Source organism: Schistocerca gregaria, chromosome 9 (assembly GCF_023897955.1).
Source record: "Schistocerca gregaria isolate iqSchGreg1 chromosome 9, iqSchGreg1.2, whole genome shotgun sequence".
NCBI lineage: Eukaryota > Metazoa > Arthropoda > Insecta > Orthoptera > Acrididae > Schistocerca > Schistocerca gregaria.
In genome coordinates, this window is record NC_064928.1 from 218,177,637 (window position 1) to 218,199,006 (window position 21,370).

The 21,370-nt window shown below is 40.5% G+C and overlaps 1 protein-coding gene across 1 annotated transcript in view; it reads left to right on the top strand.

Annotated features, from left to right (window-relative positions):
* Positions 1–20,755, top strand: part of LOC126292002 (tetratricopeptide repeat protein 27-like) — a 132,700-nt gene extending 111,945 nt beyond the window's left edge. Inside the window, exons 14-16 of the mRNA XM_049985786.1 lie at positions 4,972–5,167; positions 15,575–15,672; positions 20,400–20,755. Of these exons, the coding sequence (XP_049841743.1) occupies positions 4,972–5,167; positions 15,575–15,672; positions 20,400–20,531 (426 nt within the window). The 3' untranslated portion in view covers positions 20,532–20,755. The remainder of the gene's footprint in view (positions 1–4,971; positions 5,168–15,574; positions 15,673–20,399) is intronic.
* The last annotated feature ends 615 nt before the right edge of the window (positions 20,756–21,370 follow it).

A 21,370-nucleotide genomic window follows, 5' to 3' on the forward strand; every position in this document is an offset into this window, starting at 1 on the left:
CCCTTGTGTCAGACAGATCTGTAACCATTCATGCTGCCCTTCTCAGTACACATTCAGTATCACCTGTTGTCCTATTTGGTATGGGTCCCACATATGAACAATATTCTGGAATGTGTTGCACGAGTGATTTGTAAGAAATCTCCTTTGTGGACTGATAGCACTTCTCCAGTATTCTACAAATAAACTGAAGGCTTCTACCTGCTTTATCCACAATTGAACCTATGTTGTTATTTTGTTTTGTATCCCTACAAAGTTTTACACCCAGGTGTATGAGTTGACCAATTCCAACAGTAACTCATTGGTACTGTATTCATGGGACACTACATTTTTTGTGTTTTGTGGAGTGCACAATTTTACGTTTCTGAATAGTTGAAGCAATTTGCCAGTCATTGCATCATTTCGAGATCTTATCAAGATCTGACTGTATATTTACACAGCTTCTTTCAAAGTTGTACTTTGTTATACATAACTGCATCATCTGCAAAAAGTCGGAGGTTACCATTAAGATTGTTTGCAAGGTAATTAATGTAAGTCATGAATAGCAAGTGTCCCAACACACATTCCTGAGGCAGACCTGAAGCTTCCATGTCTGACAATGATAATTAAAGTCTCAATTGATAGTTACAGTATGATTGAGGAACTTGCTTACAAGAGAAATGGGGTTTTCTCTTGAAGTTTTTGATTACACCAGGAGACGAGTCTTTTGGGCTATAGAACGATCCAATTACAATTTTACGGCCGGTTGATTGAAGGGCCCAATTACAATTTTATGACCACCCCTGATACTGAGTCTTGCCCAAACAATCTCAAACGAAGCTACAGTTTTTGTCTCAGTGGATTTGAATTTCTTGTCTACAAATACATTGCCTCAATTTCCCATTAGCCTATCCTTTCAACATACACTTAAATTTTCACCAAAAATCTCATTGCTATCAATTTCAGGTTTAACCAGCTTCACTGCTTTTCTGGAGCTCTTCAAACTCTGGCACTTTGCTGTAAATGCTTCGGCAGTTAACCTCTGGGATTTTAATACTCTCATCTGTGAGCAGCATTTCTTTCAATCTTACACTGTTACTTCTGGGTTTCCTATAGTTCTCATTACCTGGATTGAATGTAGAAACCCTTGTGTGCACCCCTCACACAATCAGCAGCATGGGTATCAGCCTCTGATGTGTAGTGCACACCCGACCCATTTAGGGGCACTCTACAATTCTCACTCAACCCTATGGCACAAGTCCAGGAAGTTACAGCCTAGCTTGTCACAGAACTTTCGAAGTATCTATTTCTGTCCATCCGTTCCACTCGGCAAAGAGTCCACAGTCAGTTCTGGGGACAGTGCTGCAAATTGTGAGCTTCATTGAAACTCAGTGCACAACGTTGGTCTTCTCAAGTGTATCTGCCACTGCTGGAATGATCTGAGTATGACCTCAGAGCCCAGACAGTAGGCACCATTTGTTTCAATGTGCGCCACAGTCTGCAGTTCCTCGTAACCTGTTCCCTCAATGGCTGTAGAATAGCCTCATGAACATGTCGAATGATGCCCCGTACATAAACAAGTGAATGCACCTGGTGTCCTTTCCTGCCCCTTGCTGCCATTTCCCTAATGGCTACCATCATTTGCCATACATTGAATGGCCGACAATTAATAGATCCTTACCCTTTTGTGTTTGCCTGCTTTTGACACTGGACAAAACAGGTTTCCCCAAAATATTGTTAATGTTGTTGTTACGTGTGTGTGCCATTCAGTGCGATTAGTATGTTGTAGAACTCTAGGTCTATCGTCTCTTTATTCTGGCCCGTGATGTTAACCAGTGTAAGGTACAGTCCTGTTGTGAAGATAGCCACTGTTGTGATCTGATGACCTGTATGAAATAAAGTCTCTTTCATGAGTTCATATACAAGTTGGGATGGTACTATTTTTCCCACTACTAGTATGTGATTTGTGAACATCATATTGACTTTTTCTATTCCTTCCATAGCACCTATCTTCAGTTTTTGCTATATGATCTCTGTGTCATACATTGTGAGTAGCACCACTGCCTCTTTACTTCTCGATAGATTAATCGTGTTCAGCATACTGAATGAGGCTTGGATTGCTGCTGCTGCTGCTATTCCCTGAATATTTATACTGAAAGATGTAACTGTCATCTGTAATGTAATTTCCAGGCATTTATATTTTTACCTACCATTTGTAGTGGTATGTTGTATAGAAATATACTGTCTTTGGGTGAAATTTTTCCTCCCTTCCTGAATGTCATATAAATGTTCTTCTTTCGGTTTATGTTATGTTATTTTCTCTTTCCCGAGTTCCTTGTCCTTGTAATGCCTTCTGTCTGTCCTCTCTTACTGCTAATCCTGTCTTCCGCTCTTTGGATAATCTTTTCATTTTTAAACCCGCCAGCCCACTCTGTTCTGAGCGGGTGTTTTATAACATATCTTGAAAGAATTTAGTTTCTTCTCTCCTACTGTCCCCCAGAGTCCAGGCTTCTCTGCCATAATGTGTCAAAGTCTAAACATAGGCTGTAAGAAATGTTTTCCTGATTTCAAAGCTGGTCCTGTTTAAGAGTCAGATCTTCTTATTCTTCCTGCTGAAAGCAGTTATTGCTTGAGCAAGTCGCCTTCTGACTTCTGCTTTGCTCTGTCCACCAGTACCCACCTTATTTCCTAAATGAGTCACCTTTTTTTAAGTAACTTTTATCTACACTAATTCTTATATTGACTTTCTCTTCTTCATCGCATGCCGCCACTTTTGTCCTGGATTTCTTTACTTTCATATTACAATCTTCCGTATATCCTTATTCGTTCTAATTAACTTGACTGCAAGATCTGAACCATCAGTAGAACAGCTACTATATCGTCGAGATGTCTCGATATGCATGTTCTTTAGCTTGTATTAGTATACTTGCCTGTGAAGCTTCTCCAGTGTTTTTAAGTGCCTCTTCTGTATAAAGATTAAAGATTGTGATTGTTAGTGTACGATCTTGTTGGTCATTTTTTAATTCTGCATTTCTTTTTGGTTTATCCTTCCAGTAATGAAAGCTCTCTCATTTTTCTTAATTCTGCACTTTTTCTTGGTTTATCCTTCCAGTAATAAAAGGTTTCTCATTTTTGTAAATGTCCCATATTATTTTTTGATCTTTATAGATATTCCTGCTTTTTTTCAAGGCCTTGAGCATTTTGTTCTGTACGAATGTTTCCTTACCTAACTTATAAATTGATTACCCAATAGTAGAACAAGGCACAATAGGCACTGCATGACCACAATAGAACAATGTTTGCATGTGATTGAGGAACACATCTAATAACTGATTACGCAGCTGCAAACAAACAGACGGAATAGTCTCGAAATTCACAAGTTCTTATGCAGCTGTAAACAAACAGACGGAATAGTCTTGAAATTCACAAGTTCTTAACAAAGTCGTTCAACAGCGCGGTCAGTTCTGGAAAAAGGTGCGGTGCAATAGATGAGGCGGACACTGAGCAAGGTGACAGTCTCATCCCCGAGTTTCACCAGCACGATATTCCATTGCGAGGCACGGAATTAAAAGTCTTCAGCTGAAGATGGGGCATGAAACACCATTTACTTGCCCAGCTGAGTTGCTGATGGCGGAGTGTGGGTGTCTTTTTAAAACTTCACGGTACACATCGCCACATGGCACGTCCATAGTGGTGTGAACACGGAACAGGTACCCGTGTTAACACCGTGAGGAGGAGAAGGAGGAGACTTGTCGAGGCTAGAACAGCGAAAGTCTCACTACAGACCAAGCTATTTTTCTCTGTCTGTAGCCAGTGACCATAGTGTTCGCTAGAACAGCGAAAGTCTCACTACAGACCAAGCTATTTTTCTCTGTCTGTAGCCAGTGACCATAGTGTTCAGGTATCCGGTTCTGCAGCGAGATCGACAACTTTGGACAGTAGTAACACACAAAGCAAGAAACTTCCTGTGTTAGCAGGTGGGTGTTAGGAGCGAAGGGCATACGGAACTGCTTAGACACGTGCGGCGGATGGCTGCTTCAGTCACGCTTCATATTATCTAAGACTTTTCCTGTGTCTGTGAAAGCTAAGCATGTACTTATATCCCAGTTGTTTCTATACAGCTAATAATAGAGCTAGTATTGCTTCTCTGGTACCCTGGTTATTCCAGAATCCAGACTGACCTTCTGAGAGTGTACATCTAACTTTCTGCTCTTTTTTTAGGTACGAACCACCAATGGTGAGAGGAAAAAAGTAGAGAGAGAGGGTGTCGTTAATGGAGTTGAAGTCTAGGAGGGTGGTGGAATGGGAGGATATATTCCAGGACAAGCTTCCATCACTGGATTTCTGCATCTACATTTATGCTCTGCGAGCCACCTTACAGTCTGCGGTGGAGAGTACTTTGTGTACCTCTGTCGCTTCCCCGATTGTACGAATGGTCCGCAGGAATAATGTTTGCCAAGGAGTCTGTGTGTGAGAATTCGTATCTCGCTAGGTTTACCTTCTCGGCCTTTTTGTGAGATATACATAGAAAGAAGCAATACGATGGTTGACTCTTTTGGAATGTGCACTCTCGGAACTTTAGTAGTAAACCGTATCGTGATTCAGGGGGCCTGTCTCGTAGTGTCTGCCATTGGAGGCAGCTGAGCACCTCTGAGATACTTCTGCGGTTACTAAATGAACCTGTAACGTACATACTGCTCTTTGTTGGAGCACTATTTTCTCTATTAATCCTCTGTGGTACAGATGCCAAATTGACTAGCAGTATTTAAGTATTGGTCAAATGAGGGTTTAGTAAGCTACCTTCTTTGTGGGTGTACTACATTTCTTAAGGACTTCAGGAAAACTAGTGCGGAGTGAGAGGGTCACAACGGTCCGTGTAGTGTAGCAGGCACTCGGCTCTTTCGAGCTGTAATGCGATAACATTTTCCGTGCTCTATTAAGTAGCCGATGCCACAGTATCGTGAGTCGACTACATGTATGTCCGCTTGCGTACAGGTGACGAACAACCCGACACTGTGGCGGCTTTACGCACAGCTGACGTCGAGCCAGGAGGCGCAGACCCCGGAGACACTGCAGCGTACAGCGCAGTACCTGCAGAGGGCACACCGCTCTGCCGTGCAGGACTTCCGGTGGGCTTCCGACCGGCAGACCGCTGCCGACGTGCTCGGCCTCTGTATCGAGTTGGTTGACGGTAAGGCATTTGATTGTAGTGCAGTGTGGAAGCGTCTTTTTAGAGGTCAGTGACAGTCTTCTGTTTGGTATTTGTTGACGATAGTCATTTCGTTTCATTTTATTTTCCTCGAGACCTGTTTCCACTAGTGAGCAACTTCTGCCTTTACTTATTATTGGAGTGTTAACATTAGAGCAAAAACATGTTCGAGCCTACTTGTACAGACTGCTCTGGCAAGTTGATTTCAGAACAATGCTGCAAGTGCTTCCACTAGAGTCAGGTTTACAGCACCGTGCTTCAAAACCAGAGCTGCTGCAACTGCTGTTGCTCTATTGTTACCTTTATTAACAAAAAAGTAAAAAATAAATGTTTGGTGAAGACACACACACACAGATGTACATATTAATTAAGGCATATTCTTGTGAGTTTAGTACAATTCTAAGTTACTTGTGTAACCAGTCAATTATAATTGGGACTTTTCCTGACTGGGTAAAATATGCAGATGTTAAGCATGTGTTCAAGAAAGGGGATAAAGAGATACTATCAAACTACACACCAATTTCAGTTTTGCCAGCATTCCCAACAATTTTAGAAAAAGTAATGTACAGGCAGCTTCTCAACCATCTGACCACAAATAACATATTATCAAGAACACAGTTTGGATTTCTGGAGGGATCTGATATCGAGAAGGCTATTTACACCTACAGTGAAAATGTACTTACTTCATTAAATAACAAGTAACAAGCAGCAGGTATTTTCTGTGATTTGTCAAAGGCATTTGATTGAGTGAACCACAACATCCTTTTAAATAAATTAGAATTCTATGGTGTCATGGGCAGTGCTGCAAAATGGTTCAAGTCATACCTAGATAACAGGAAACAAAGGGTGTCAGTACAAGGGACTAGTGAATTAAGTCATCAGTCATCATCAGAATGGGAAGAAATTACATGTGGTGTCCCACAAGGACCCATCTTAGGGCCATTGCTTTTTCGTGTGTACATTCATGATCTCTCATCAGTTACACTGCCAGAAGCAGAGTTCCTTATGTTTGCAGATGACACAAGTATTGCAATAAATAGTATGTCGAGTGTAGTTCTAGTAAGATCTGCTAATATTTTCATGGATATTAATAAATGGTTAAAAGCCAACTCATTGACATTAAGCTTTGAAAAGACTCACTACATGCAATTCAGAACCTGTAAGAGGTTTCCACCCAGCATATACATAAAGTATAAAGAAGAGCAGATAGAAGAGGTTAACAGTCTTAAATTCCTGGGATTACAACTTGATAATAAATTCAGTTGGGAGGAGCACACCACAGAACTGCAGAAACGCCTTAAGAAATCTGTATTTGCAATTCGAGTGTTAGCAGACATAGGCAACATAAAAATGAAGAAGCTTGCATGCTTTGCGTACTTTCATTCCATAATGTCATATGGTATAATATTTTGGGGTAACTCTTCAAGTCAAACAAAAGTTTTCAGAGTCCAAAAGCGTGTAATATCTATTATTTGTGGAGTAAATTCACGGACGTCATGTAGAAACCTCTTCAAAGAACTGAGTATACTAACCACTGCCTCTCAGTATATTTTTTCCTTAATGAAATTTGTCCAACAAACAGCTCAGTTCATACATACAATACCAGGAAAAAAATGATCTGCACAAAGACTTAAAAGCACTTACTTTAGCTCAAAAAGGGGTCCACTACTCAAGAACACTCATCTTCAATAATTTGCCAGCAAACATAAAAAATTTAGTTACATTGACAAATACTTTTCCATTCTGAGAAATACTCCATCTGCACAGATCAGTACAATCACGCAATTTCATCCGTAGAAATGAAGTCAGTGCCAAAAGTGTCTGTGAAGATACACATGGAAGTAGTACAGTGTCAGTAATGTTGATTGGTGAATGTACTGGGTTTAGAGATTTGGAAGTCAGTGTGCGTATGCAACTTTATGCCTCCCTACACCAGAACATCTAGTCCACCAAAACAATCATATTCGACAATGTTCCTGCACGCATTACATACCCTCATATGGCAATAGGTGGAAACACGTTGTGATCTCTCGCACTATTAAGAACCATGTTCCAACTTCTGCATTGTCCGTTCAGCGTAAATGAATGTTCCGTACTTAATTTTCTGTTTGATAATGTGTGGCTACAGTAGCCTAAAAGTTGTTGTATGCACCTCAGCATATTATTATTTTCATGTTTTGTACAAGTTTGTTATTGCCTGTTAAATGAGTTCTTCGATACTTGTGAGGACCATTTGACTTAGGATCTGTGGAAGGGCATCAGACTAATTTTATTTTTATTTTTTATTTTTTTTTAATTTTTTTTTTTTACTTGCATTACATATTCTCGTTTAATGACGTGTTCTGCATCCTCAAGTATCTCCTGACTGTGAATCAATGGTGAAAAAAATATATGTCTATAATCTTATCTCATCTACTTATAAACAAAATAGTCTGACAACTCGAGACAGTCACTTGCCAAAGTTCGTTGACACTTGTGCCAAATGGAGATTGTAAAGGAAATATATTAACAACAAAGTTCACATCTGTCCTCAGTGTTTATCATGGTGGCGTGCTTCAGTAAAAGCTTCTCAATTTACGAGCTGCATCACTTTGATTCAATACTGGAGCTTTCGAAAGCTGTCTTTGCCGTCGTCATCTGGAGTTGAAATCACTGACTGCCATGGCTGGCACAGTGTTCTGCTTATATATATGTAATGACAGTGTCTGGAACCTTCTAGAGAGGGCCGGAGTGGAGCAAGCACGAAAGGTGAGTCGGGCAGTTCCTAGCAGCTCCGTGCTGTTGCAGGACTGAGTGACGTTACTTGGTGCTTGCTGCCAGCCCCATTTGAAACTGGTGCTCCTGCGTCCCTCCCGAGCGTCGAGCTTACGTCTTTGCTTTTGCTTAAGTCCAGAGCCCGCTCCCGTGCCCTACTGAGTGTGTACCCCTGGTCTCTGTTAAAATTGTTGCGGTTTATTCCAGTTTCGGCTGCTTCTTTGATAATAGAATCCCAGTACGATGTTATTTGAGCCAAAACTCTTGTTTTTTCAAATTGTATTTATTGCCCATTTTCTAGGCACTGTTTGGCTGCGGCTGACTTCTCGAGTTCTCTCTGTTTTGGTATGTCTGAATGCTCTGCACTACACTCTGTGACATTGTGAATGGTTTGACCTGTGTAAATACTACCACATTCACACGTGCCAGGATCTCGAAGACCTATATTGTCTTTGAGAGGGCGTTACATATCTCTTATCTAGGAGACGGACTGGAACAGTGGTCGCACTCTGTGTCTGCTCGACATGTGCCCTATCATGCTAGTAATTGCTCCACAGTATGAAAGGAATGTAGCTGGCTCGGCTTCATCTGCGTCTTTCATCAGTGGCACTTGAAACCTTCAGTTTCTCCATTGTTGTAACAATTTTCTCAGAAAGTGCCCTTCAAATGCTGAAATTCAAGACACTATATGGTCATCGTCAGATATAATCTTTGTCCTGCGTACTGACGTATTCAGAACGCTTTTTTGGTATACAGGGCGGTGAAAGCTATCGGTGTGTAAGTACCGGTCGATATGTGTAGACTTCCTGCTCACTGGATGACTGAGTTGGCCTTCTGTTGCAGGAAGTTGACCTGCTGTTGCCAATGACACAAGAATAAACTTACCAAATGAAAGCTAAATTTTTTCGTCAAAAGTATTTACTGTCTTATTTATGGTTAATTATAGCAACAAATGATTTCCTTTGTTCAGAACCTGCATTTTTTTCTCAGAGCCTGGAATGTGTCCTTTCTCTTGTAACCACACGGTGGACCAAAGACACCTTAATACTAGGTGGTGTGTGTGTCCAATAAAATTTTACACACACGAACTGCACGAGTGTGTACAAATACTTGTTGGGAAACTAAACCTGTTGAGTGTAGTGATGACGAAAAAACTGTTGAGGTACTGCATATCTAGTCTTAAACTTTGGAAAAACACACTATATTCAGTTCAGAACCCATGAGAGTTTTCCCTCCAGTATACTCCTAAAATATGATAAGTGGATAGAAGTGATGGGCAGTATTAAAGTCTTGCAATTACAATTGGACAAGTTCAACTGGAAGGAGCATACAACAGAACTGCTAAAGCACCTAAAGAAATCTTTATTTGCAGGGGGGATGTTGTCAGGCAGAGGTGATGTGGACACAAAAAAGCTAGCATACTTTTATTTCATAATGTTATAAGAGATCATTTTTTGGCTAACTGATTGAGCCAAGTTAAAATGCAGGGCAGATGTTGTCAGACAGAGGTGACATGCACATAAAAAAGCTAGCATACTTTGATTTCAAAATGTCGTACGAGATCATTTGTCGGCTAAATCGTTGAGCTAAGTTTGTTTGCAAGTCAAAAAACATAACTATAGCTACATGAAATTTGCATATGTTATAAATGTGAAATCTTTTGAAAGTGTAAAAGTTGGTTACTCCGACACTATGTGGGTAATACGCTGAGGTGACGAGTCGTGGGATATTGATATGCACATGTACAGGTGACAGTGGTATCCTATACACAAGGTATAAAGGGCAGTGCATTGGCAAAGTTGTCATTTGTACTCAGGTGACTCATGTAAAAAGGTTAGCAATTTGATTATGGCTGCACGACAGGAGCTAACAGACTACTAATGTGGAATGGCAATTTGAGCTAGGCACGTGGAACATTCCATTTCAAAAACTGTAAAGGAATTCATATCCGAGATCCACAGTATCAATAGTGTGCTGAGATACCAAATTTCAGGCATTACCTCTCACCTCGGACAACACAGTGGCTGCAGGCATTCTCGTAACGACCGAGAGCGGCGGCAGTGGAGCGTTAGTGTAGAATTGCCAGTGCTGACAGACAAGGAGCACTGTGTGAAATAACCAGAAAAATCTATGTGGGAGGTACGACGAACAATTGTATCGAGACAGTGCAGCGAAATTTGGTGTTGATGGGCTGTGGCAGCAGATAAGTGATGCAAGTGCCTTTCCTAACAGCAGACCGTCACCTGCAGTGCCTCTCTCGGGCCGATGACTGTACAGATCGGACCCTAGATGAACTGAAGACAATTGCCCGGTCAGATGAGTCCCAATTTCAATCGGTAAGAGCTGACTGAGGCACAGACCCCTCCGAGCCGTGGGCCCGAGTTGTCAACGAGACCCTGTGCCGGCTGGTGGCGACTCAGTAATGGTGTGGGCTGTGTTTACACGGAATAGGCTGAACCGATCACTGACTGGGAATGGTTACATTCAGCTACTCGGAGACCATTTGTAGCCGTTCGTGGGCTTCATGTTTCCAAACAACAGTGTGCCATGTCATTGGCCAACGGGTTTAAAGAACATTCTGGACAATTTTAGGGAATGTTCGGCTACCCAGATCGCCCCTCGTCAACCCCATTGCACGTTTATACGACATAATGAAGAGGTCAGTTGAGGCACAAAATCCTGCAGTGGCTACACTTTTGCAATTATGGACGGCTATAGAGGCAGCATGGCTCAATATTTCTGCATGGGGTTCCATTGACTTGTCCTTAAGTCCACACTGAAAAATATAAAGGCTACCGAGCGAGGTGGCGCAGTGGTAAGGCACTGGACTCGCATTCGGGAGGACGACGGTTCAATCCCGCATCCGGCCATCCTGATTTAGGTTTTCCGTGATTTCCCTTAATCACTGCAGGCAAATGCCGGGATGGTTCCTCTGAAAGGGCACGGCCGACTTCCTTCCCCATCCTTCCGTACACCGATGAGACCGATGACCACGCTGTCTGGTCTCCTTCCTCAAACAACCAACCAACCTATAAAGGCTAAATTTGAATTTCAAAATGCTAAGTTTTCAAAGTCCATATGCTAACTTCACATAGTTCTACTTACAACATGAACTATTTGTGGAGTGAATTCACGAACTGGGGATACTAACCAATTACTTAAATTTGTCATAAATAATGTCTCTCTTTTTCAAACCAATAGCTTAGTTCATGGAATCAGTACTAGAAATAATCTTCACAAAGGTTTAAATTACTTTGGTCCAGAAAGGTGTCCATTCTTGAGGAACACACATTTTCAGTAATGTGACAGCAGCCTTAAAAGTTTAACTAGTAATAAAGTTCAGTTTAAGAGTAGCGTAATGTATATTGTTCGTGGCCAACTCTTCCTCTATTGATGAATTTCATAGTAGAACTGACTCGTGGGTACTTATGTTATGAATGATTTTAAATAACATGAGTTACATAAAATCGAATGATATCAAGTAACATGAGTTACATAAAATCTGACCTGCAAATTACAGTGCAGTAATGTGACCAGTGTAAATAAGCATTGTAAACTGATTTTCTGTGATGATGCATAGCTACAATAGCCTAAGAAATATATGTAGCTTCGTACATTGTACATTAATGTATTTTTTGAAAGGTTGTTATTACTTATTAAATGAAAATATGTTTAAGATGTTTTGACTTATGCCACATCCATAAGGACCATTTCACTTTGAATTTGTTTAAAGAATATTGGCATCCCTCATTTTCTTTGTATGTATCTTTGTTGACGTTTTTTATGTTCTTGATTATTTACTCTATGGGTATACGAAAGAAAAATTATAAACAGTGTTGTAGTTTATCATTTGTCAAACACTGTACAGGGGTTAAATGAAGTGTACAACAGCCGATCAAAATGAATAAATAAAGAACATTCGTGCTGTTGGGGGTTTGGGGTGGGGGGATGTATTAAGCTGTACAGGAAGTGAGCTATTGAGTTATTAGAATCAGAAAATGTCATGTGTATTGGAGGAGAATTTGGGTCTTTCAGATAATTTCACTTCTAACATGGAGGGGGGAGTGGTAAAATTTCTCTGTCTTGCACACAGACATATTTGTATCATTGTATGACACAGAGGACGGGAAAAGGGGGAGGGAAGGGGGGGGGGCAGAAGAGGAGATGGACTACTGGAATTTAAATAAATACATATCCAGGCAATGCCGGTTACTCAGCTGGTGTAATATATTAAGCTGCATAACAACACAGTTAGATAATCAGCTATCAAAGGTATGTTAAATAACTGACACCACAGTTATGCCAGAACAACAGTGTAAAAAAAAAAATTTTAACTGTTAGATGGATTTCTTTAAAATGGGTGCAACGTTACTGAATTCTGATTGAAAGCAGTTCCCAAAATAATCATTAGGACCATTTTCAGAATAATCCAACTGATTTCATACTATGATTGTTGCTGTGGATGAAATGTGAATTTACCACAACATTCCGTAAATGAAAACGCCTGTGACACTGCACAAAAATAGGCAAAGTCCCACTTCATTTGCTGGAAATACTATGGCCAATGTTTCTTGTGTTTCTTGTGATGTAAACAGTGTTGTTTTTATTGGTTAATATGCAAGTCTTAGATGTGCCAACTGGGTGGAAAAATATATTAAATGAGAATGAGATTTTCACTCTGCAACAGTGTGTGTGCTGATATGAAACTTCCTGGCAGACTCGAACTCGGGACCTTTACCTTTCGCGGGCAAGTGCTCTACTACTTCAGCATATCAGCGCACACTCTGCTGCAGAGTGAAAATCTCATTCTGGAAACATCCCCTAGGCTGTGGCTAAGCCATGTCTCTGCAATATCCTTTCTTTCAGGAGTGCTAGTTCTGCAAGGTTCACAGGAGAGCTTCTGTCAAGTTTGGAAGGTAGGAGATGAGGTACTGCTGGAAGTAAAGCTGTGAGGACGAGGCGTGACTCGTGCTTGGGCAGCTCAGTTGGTACAGCACTTGCCCGTGAAAGGCAAAGGTCCCGAGTTCGAGTCTCAGTCTGGCACACAGTTTTAATCTGCCAGGAAGTTTCATATTAAATGAGGCTTGACCAGAAGAGGAGCAGGAGGAAACATCCCTCAGTAGACCTGTGACCACTGCTGAGACAATTAAAATAAGTCTTTTGTATCACTATATATATTGTAGTGACAGTTTTGAAGCTGATGGTGTGTTGGTCATTAGGTCTAGTGCTGTAAAATGCACACCCTTTTAGACAAACTAATATTCAACCACTACATGTGAAGATAATCTGTTCATCGGATTTAAAATGATCAATAAAATCACTCAGGTGGTGTGTGTGTGTGGGGGGGGGGGGGGGGGGGGGGCTTCTCCCTTCTCTCAGGAGATGTGTGAACATACAAATATTCTCTGGCAGTGTAAAAACATCCACCACATTTATGTAGCTAGGCACCCCCATCTGTTTCAAAAGAGAGAGAGAGAGAGAGAGAGAGAGAGAGTTAGGCAGACCTTACAGAATTATACACGTCATGTTATGGGGGGAAAAGATATTGGACCAAGTTCAATGCCATAACAGCAGACTAGATTGAAAAATATGTTCTTTTTTATGTAAAACACTGTTTCATTGCCAGTCAAATATATTTTAACATTGTCCTCATACGTAGTGGTTAAAAAGTTTCTTGAATATCTTTGTCATCAAATTCTGAGCCCTTTGCAGTTAATAGCATTTTGAAGAAATTGCCAAATGGCCGTTTTTGAACATATATATGGGATAAAAGGTTTGGACCATTGCTCAAATGAACTTACGTGCCTGGACTCTGTGTGTGTGTGTGTGTGTGTGTGTGTGTGTGTGTGTGTGTGTGTGTGCAGAGAAGGAAAATCGTATATATGATGAACTGAGAGCTCAGTTCTGCAGCAGAAATTTTTAGTCTGCCCCCCCCCCCCCCCCCCCCCCCCCCGCCAGCGAAAAATGCCTGATTATTGTTGACGTGGTCTCTCAGTGTGGCTCTGTGGGTGTGCCACATGCTGGCTCTGCTGATTCTCAGAAGCAGCTCATATACCTGAGAGTGAGGCAAGTGTCATGCACATGCTCAACTAGTTTCTATTCAGTAACCTATCGTTCTGTTTATTATGTGTGGCATACAAGGAAGCTTTACACAGTGCTCTCTCCTCCGATTTTCTTCATACTTATACTATATGAAGCTCAGTACCCAGACAGCAGTTTACTGAAGCAGCACAACACACCTCTGAACTTTGTAACCACGAAACATTTATTGTTTCATTAACAGATTTGTCAATAGCTGAGTATTTAGCATAATAAGATTGTGATCTTAAAGTATCTGGTTCCAGTCTCACTTGTAGCATTCTTTCTTTATCTTCTTCTTCTTCTTCATAAGAAGAAATGGAAATACTAACAAACAAATATTTAAACAGAATTTAATAAAAATAACGTCTTTTTTAACCCAATTTTCATAACATGAGTGGGGATGCAATGTAATTTATACACATGTAAAGGGTAGCTGCCTTTATGTTAACATGTACAAGCAAATTCACAGTTTAATCTTAGTTTAATTAAACAACAACAACAAAAATAAACTTCCATTGTATCATTCCATTGGTGTGTACAAGTGTTACCATATAGTAATGACCCAGTCAGGGTATTAAAAAGCACCTCGGATCTATGCTTAACACGCACACACCATTGCTAAACATCTTGTAGGCAACTACCTCATTAGGAGTATGTGCTGCTAGCTGGCAGTCTGTCATTTTTCGTGACCAGATAGTGAATTTTTTTAATCACCTGGCTCGCTGTTTGTTTTATATTACTGCTGCTCACTTGGACATATAACAAAAGCGGCCTATCACCATGTTAGTTGAAGGAATAGAACCAGACACACAATTGTAAAACAATAATGGAATGGTACAACACGTTGTTATTTGTGGTTGGTGCATTTATACATAAGTGCACCCACTCGAGAGTTAGTTACCGTTTGCATGGAAACGCAAGCGTAATAAATTTACATTTAACGTACAAATGTGGAACATCAAACAAAAAATCAAATGTCTTTTATGTAGATATTTATTTAGATATGTAAATATTTAATTACTAAGGTATTTTTCATATAGCAGGAGGACATTTCACCATTTATGAAACAAATTTTAATTTATCTTCACACAACTGGTAATTAAAAATAAAAAAATGTTATTTAGTATTTGATAATTAACAATTTTCATTTAAAGTAAATGTATACTACTAGCAAGGTTTGAACCCAAAAATTCGACTCCATCCTATTACACTGCACACTCAGCAATCTGTGAATTTTTTAAAATATTACATATATTTTGTACTTACAAGAGATGAGGAATCAAAGGTATTTTTTTTGTGTGTGGGGGGCGTACTTGAGAGAGGGAGTGGGAGAGGAAGGGACTGCTGGTGCTGCCGGATCAGCTCAGCTGTGCTACCAGTTAGGGAAGCTGCCTTGCTCGGACTGCTGCCTTGTCCCTGTCTGACCTGACCTCTTTGAATGTCTTCACTGAAAGATGGCAGGGCAGTCTGTAAGTTACCCTTGTTAGTGTTTTGTGTAAAAGTTTTCTTTGTATTTCCGCATCCTCTCACTTTCTGTTACTGTTTCCTGTTCAGCCTACCTCCAGTGCTTCCAGAAGTTTCCGACAAACCAGGGCCTCCAGATGTTGTCCTCAGGAAGACTATCTCTTAAAAGTGTCCTCGCAAAGGTTAAGGTAAGATGTGACTGTTTTCTCCATTGTTTATGTGCAGTACTGTCAAAGTAGTATGCATGTAAAAAATGCATATAACAGAAAAAGAGAGAAACAGAGGTGTGAAGGAACAGAAAATAAAGGGTGTTTCAAAAATGACCGGTATATTTGAAACGGCAATACAAACTAAACGAGCAGCGATAGAAATACACCGTTTGTTGCAATATGCTTGGGACAACAGTACATTTTCAGGCAGACAAACTTTCAAAATTACAGTAGTTACAATTTTCAACAACAGATGGCGCTGGGGTCTGGGAAACTCTATAGTACGATATTTTCCACATAACCACCATGCGTAGCAATAATATGGCATAGTCTCTGAATGAAATTACCCGAAACTTTTGACAACGTGTCTGGCGAAATGGCTTCACATGCAGACGAGATGTACTGCTTCAGCTGTTCAATTGTTTCTGGATTCTGGCGGTACACTTGGTCTTTCAAGTGTCCCCACAGAAAGAAGTCACAGGGGTACATGTCTGGCGAATAGGGAGGGCAATCCACGCCGCCTCCTGTATGTTTCGGATAGCCCAAAGCAATCACACGATCATCAAAATATTCATTCAGGAAATTAAAGACGTCGGCCGTGCGATGTGGCCGGGCACCATCTTGCATAAACCACGAGGTGTTCGCAGTGTTGTCTAAGGCAGTTTGTACCGCCACAAATTCACGAAGAATGTCCAGATAGCGTGATGCAGTAATCGTTTCGGATCTGAAAAATGGGCCAACGATTCCTTTGGAAGAAATGGCGGCCCAGGCCAGTACTTTTTGAGGATGCAGGGATGATGGGACAGTTCTGTTTATTGACGAAGCCGTCCAGGTAAAAATACGCTTCGTCAATAAACCAAATGCTGCCCACATGCATATCGCTGTCATCAATCCTGTGCACTATATCGTTAGCGAATGTCTCTCGTGGAGCAATGGTAGCGGCGCTGAGGGGTTGCCGCGTTTGAATTTTATATGGATAGAGGTGTAAACTCTGGCGCATGAGACGATACGTGGACGTTGGCGTCATTTGGACCGCAGCTGCAACACGGCGAACGGAAACCCGAGGCCACTGTTGGATCACCTGTTGCACTAGCTGCGCGTTGCCCTCTGTGATTGCCGTACGTGATCGCCCTACCTTTCCAGCACGTTCATCTGTCACTTCCCAGTCCGTTGAAATTTTTCAAACAGATCCTTTATTGTATCGCTTTTCGGTCCTTTGGTTACATTAAACCTCCGTTGAAAACTTCGTTTTGTTGCAACAACACTGTGTTCTAGGCGGTGGAATTCCAAACCAGAAAAATCCTCTGTTCTAAGGAATAAACCATGTTGTCCACAGCACACTTGCACATTGTGAACAGCACACACTTACAGCAGAAAGACGACGTACAGAATGGCGCACCCACAGACTGCGTTGTCTTCTATATCTTTCACATCACTTGCAGCGTCATCTGTTGTTGAAAATTCTAACTACTGTAATTTCGAAAGTTTGTCCGCCTGAAAATGTACTGTTGTCCCAAGCATATTGCAACAAACGGTGTATTTCTATCGCTGCTCGTTTAGTTTTTATTTTTCGTTTCAAATATACCGGTCATTTTTGAAACACCCTATAGATGGTCCTCAGTGTGTGTGTGTGTGTGTGTGTGTGTGTGTGTAGGTACTGTGTCTTTCAGACAGCACTAGCATACAGGATCAAGAGGTAATCAAAATTTTAATTAACATTTTGAAAAAAATATAGCACTTTTGATAAGGTAGTCAGTGAACAACCTAATTATTTGTGAAAGAAGTACTGGAATATCTTTATAAATTGCATTAGGAAGTTTTCTTTATTGATGGTGACTACTTTTGGACATGCATCCATTCTCAAACCGTCCATCTTTGTAAGTGACTGAATACTATTATGTATACATGTATAGAACACCCATGGAAAATTATTCAAATGGTAATACTGTAGACCAGTTACAATGAGCAGCAAGAATTTGCACGTTTTCATTGTTAAGAGAGTGTAATCAGTATACAGGGTATATCAAAAAGAATCATCTGATTGGGCATGTCTATATTTCTGAAACTAATACACATATACAATAAATTTTGTTTCTTGATGGTCAGGGAATTCAAAATTATTATCCCCCCCCCCCCCCCCCCCCCCCCCCGTAGGTGTTCATTATGACCCCCTTGAGATGCCTGGCATATGACAATGTGGTATTCTAATTGTTCCCACACTGCAGCATGTCTTGAGTTACAGCTTCCACACCTGCTGTTATGCGATGTCTCAGTTCATTCGTTGTTGGTACTCGCCGCCCCCCCCCCACACACACACACACACACACACACACACACACACACACATACGAAATACTCGCATACACTCAGATCCAGTGACCTTGAAGGCCAGTAATGTAAGGCTGAATCATTTGGTCCAGTGTGACCAATCCGTCGTTTGATTTAAATTTCCCACACATCCAGATGCCGGTGTGGTGGTACCCCATCCTGTTGGTGAATGAAGTCATTCGAATAAGTCTCCAACTGTAGGAAAAGAAAATTCTCAAGCATGTCGAGATACATGTTTCCTGTGACGGTGTTCTCGGCAAAGAAAAATGGACCGTATACCTGTTCCTGTGAAACTGCGCAACACACATTAAATCTTTTTTTGTGGTTGTTCTGTACCCCATATTCTCACATTATGATGGTTCACCTTTCCATTTAAATGGAATGTTGCCTCGTCACTAAACACTAAGTGTGGCAGAAAACTGTCATCCTACATCTTGCCAAGAATGAAATTACAGAACTTCACATGTTGTCTGTCACCTTCATGAAGAGCTTGCAATAGCTGAATTTTGTATGGTTTCGCGTGTAAACATAGATGCAATACATGCCAGGTGGATGTCAGGGCATGTTGAGCTGCACGGCAAGCAAATTTCTGCGGACTACTCATGAAACTACGTTGGATGCATTCGATATGTGTCAGATACTTGGGGACGACCTGGCACTTTGTCTTTACACAAACAACGTGTTTCTCAGAATTGTTCATGCCAGGATCCACACCATACCCAGTACGAAAGTCACACTGAACAGTTATTACTGATCCACACTGCGCAAAACGTAGAACACAAAATGCTTTCTGTTATTCTGTCACAATTTTTACTAGAAGTGGGAGCACACTGCTGCTACCTAGTGGGAACCATTTATAAACTCGAGTGTTTGCTTTTTTCCAACAGTAAATTGTTCACGCACATATCTCAAGTAATATAATAGTTAAGATTTTCTTTTAAATTGGATGATTGTTTTTTTTTTATACACTCTGTATTTATGTAGCAATTTGTGATATTACCTTTATACTCATTTCTTTCTCAGTCATTGTCTTACACTTTTGAAATTAGTCACTGGAAGCAGATTGATGGTAATTTTGTCACTTACCTGTATATGTGTACTGCGTCATAGGATTATTTAACCTAAGTTGCTTATCAAAAAGATCAAAACAATTATTTTGTTCGAGCTATTAGTCATTCTTTTTTAAATTTGAGTATTTCCAAACATTTGTCACATAATAATATTCCTGTTTAGGGAGAGAGAGAGCTGCATTTTTGCACAGTAACTGGCCACAGTCTGGACGTGTGAAATGAATTTGCGGATCACATTGTTTCACCAATAGGAGAAGTAAAAGATAAAACAGATTTCTTTAAATTTAATCTCGTGTTAATATAAACATGAACACACATTTGAAATAAATACTGTTTGTGGAAATTGAAGAGTAACTAATAGGTGGTTAGTTGGCTTGTTGCATTTTTGTGTCCTGTTTTCAAATACTCGATTGTACAGTAGGCAAGTGATGTATAAAAACTTTCTCAATCTTGTGTGCAAGGAAATCAGATTGGAGTCCTCCAATTCCACAAAAACGTAAAATAAATACACCCTCTGTATATATGTCTTTACCCAAACATTTCTTCTTTTGTTTTACATCACAATTGTCTTTATCATGACATGAGATGGTTGACGCAATGTTACTATTAAACTTCTGTATGTGACTCAAAAAGGGGACACAAGTGGAAACACCCAAGCAAGTACTTGCAGAAGTTATTTTTTTAGTGAAGAGACACCTCTAGAGTAACTAGGTATTCGGAAATCTAAGCACTCAAACCTGTTGCTGTCTATAGGTAGCTCAACATTGCAAAGATGGTGTTCAGAGACTTTTTGCAATATAGTGCAACTTGTTTTCTGGCCTGCATTGCTATCAGTGAAATAAATGTACAGTACATGTTAATGCCCAAATGCAGATTCCTTTTATATGAAAAAAGATTTAAATAACAACACATTAAGTTGCAGGCAGGAACAACAAAAAGACACCTACCCATTAGATTTTGGTGCCCGGCCTTGTCAGAAAAAGAAACTTTCACATATTCATTCATTCACAACCTGCACTCCCAGAGAAGGCGGTCGTATGCCTGAGGTGCGCGCGCGCGTATGTGTGTGTGTTTCCTTTTCTGATGAAGGCTGTGGCCGAAAGCTAATGTTTTAGTGTCTTTCGGATGTGACTGTCTGCAACTTAACGTGTCATCTTCACAGTAAGCAGCACTCTATGTAGCATTTTCCGTATGTGGTTAATGTTCCAACCTGGAGATCCAATTATTTAGTAGTAGTAATAATCCATGTACTGTTTTTTTTTGTGCGTTTTTGCTTTTTACTTCACTGATTTGTTGTTTTCCATGTAGCAAGAACATACTGATCTGGCATCAGGCACCCTGCCAGAGGAACTGAAGGATTTGGTGTCAACTCTGGAGGTGAAGTTGGAAAGCATCGAATCGGAGATGGCACAACTGCGTGGCCAATCAGAGCAACAGTGAGCTTTCCTGAGATCTCTCACTTCACTGTGCTATACTGAACAATAATTCGAATGTGCTCAAGCAAGCCAGCCAGCAGCAGCTTTCCATTCGTCTTGGGACTGCGTGACAGTGGCATTGCATTCACTGTATTAACACTGGAATACAGTGGAGTAAATGAGTCTGGTTGTGTCACTGGTATCAAGATAGTATACTTTGTACATACTAATAAAGATATGGAATTGTGATCTCTGCATTCTTTTTCACTGTGAAATATTCTCCATATTCTTTATAAAAGGCCTGTCTCTGTGAGTAACTGGTGGAAATATGCAAGGGGACTGAAATATAAAGCTTGCACAATGCAACAGTATGTCAAATGGAAATTTTAATTATATTGCTATAGTTTTTCTTGAGACACACACACAGACAGACAGACAGACAGACAGACAGACAGACAGAGAGAGAGAGAGAGAGAGAGAGAGAGAGAGAGAGATAGATCATAATGCCACCCTATTCACTAGCTGCTTGTTTGTTGAAGTGTTGTTCCTCAAGATGCTTTTGAATGCAACAAAATACTGGGATGTGCCCTGACTGTTTTAGAACTGCCAAGGCCGGGAAAGAGAGAGAAAACTTTGGGAACATAAATGGCTTCTTTAGAGGAAGAATTTCACTCACACTTAATTACTGAAAGAGCTGGGAATTGGCAACTACTGAAATTATTCTCTTAGGTGCTACAGCTCATCAGGTCACATTTAACAAAGAAGAATATTGGTTCACAGTGAGAGAAACTGCAAGGGAAGAGTGCTAGTTGTTTCCTAAATGACTTAATGTTCACTACTGTTTGTACCGTATATTACAATATC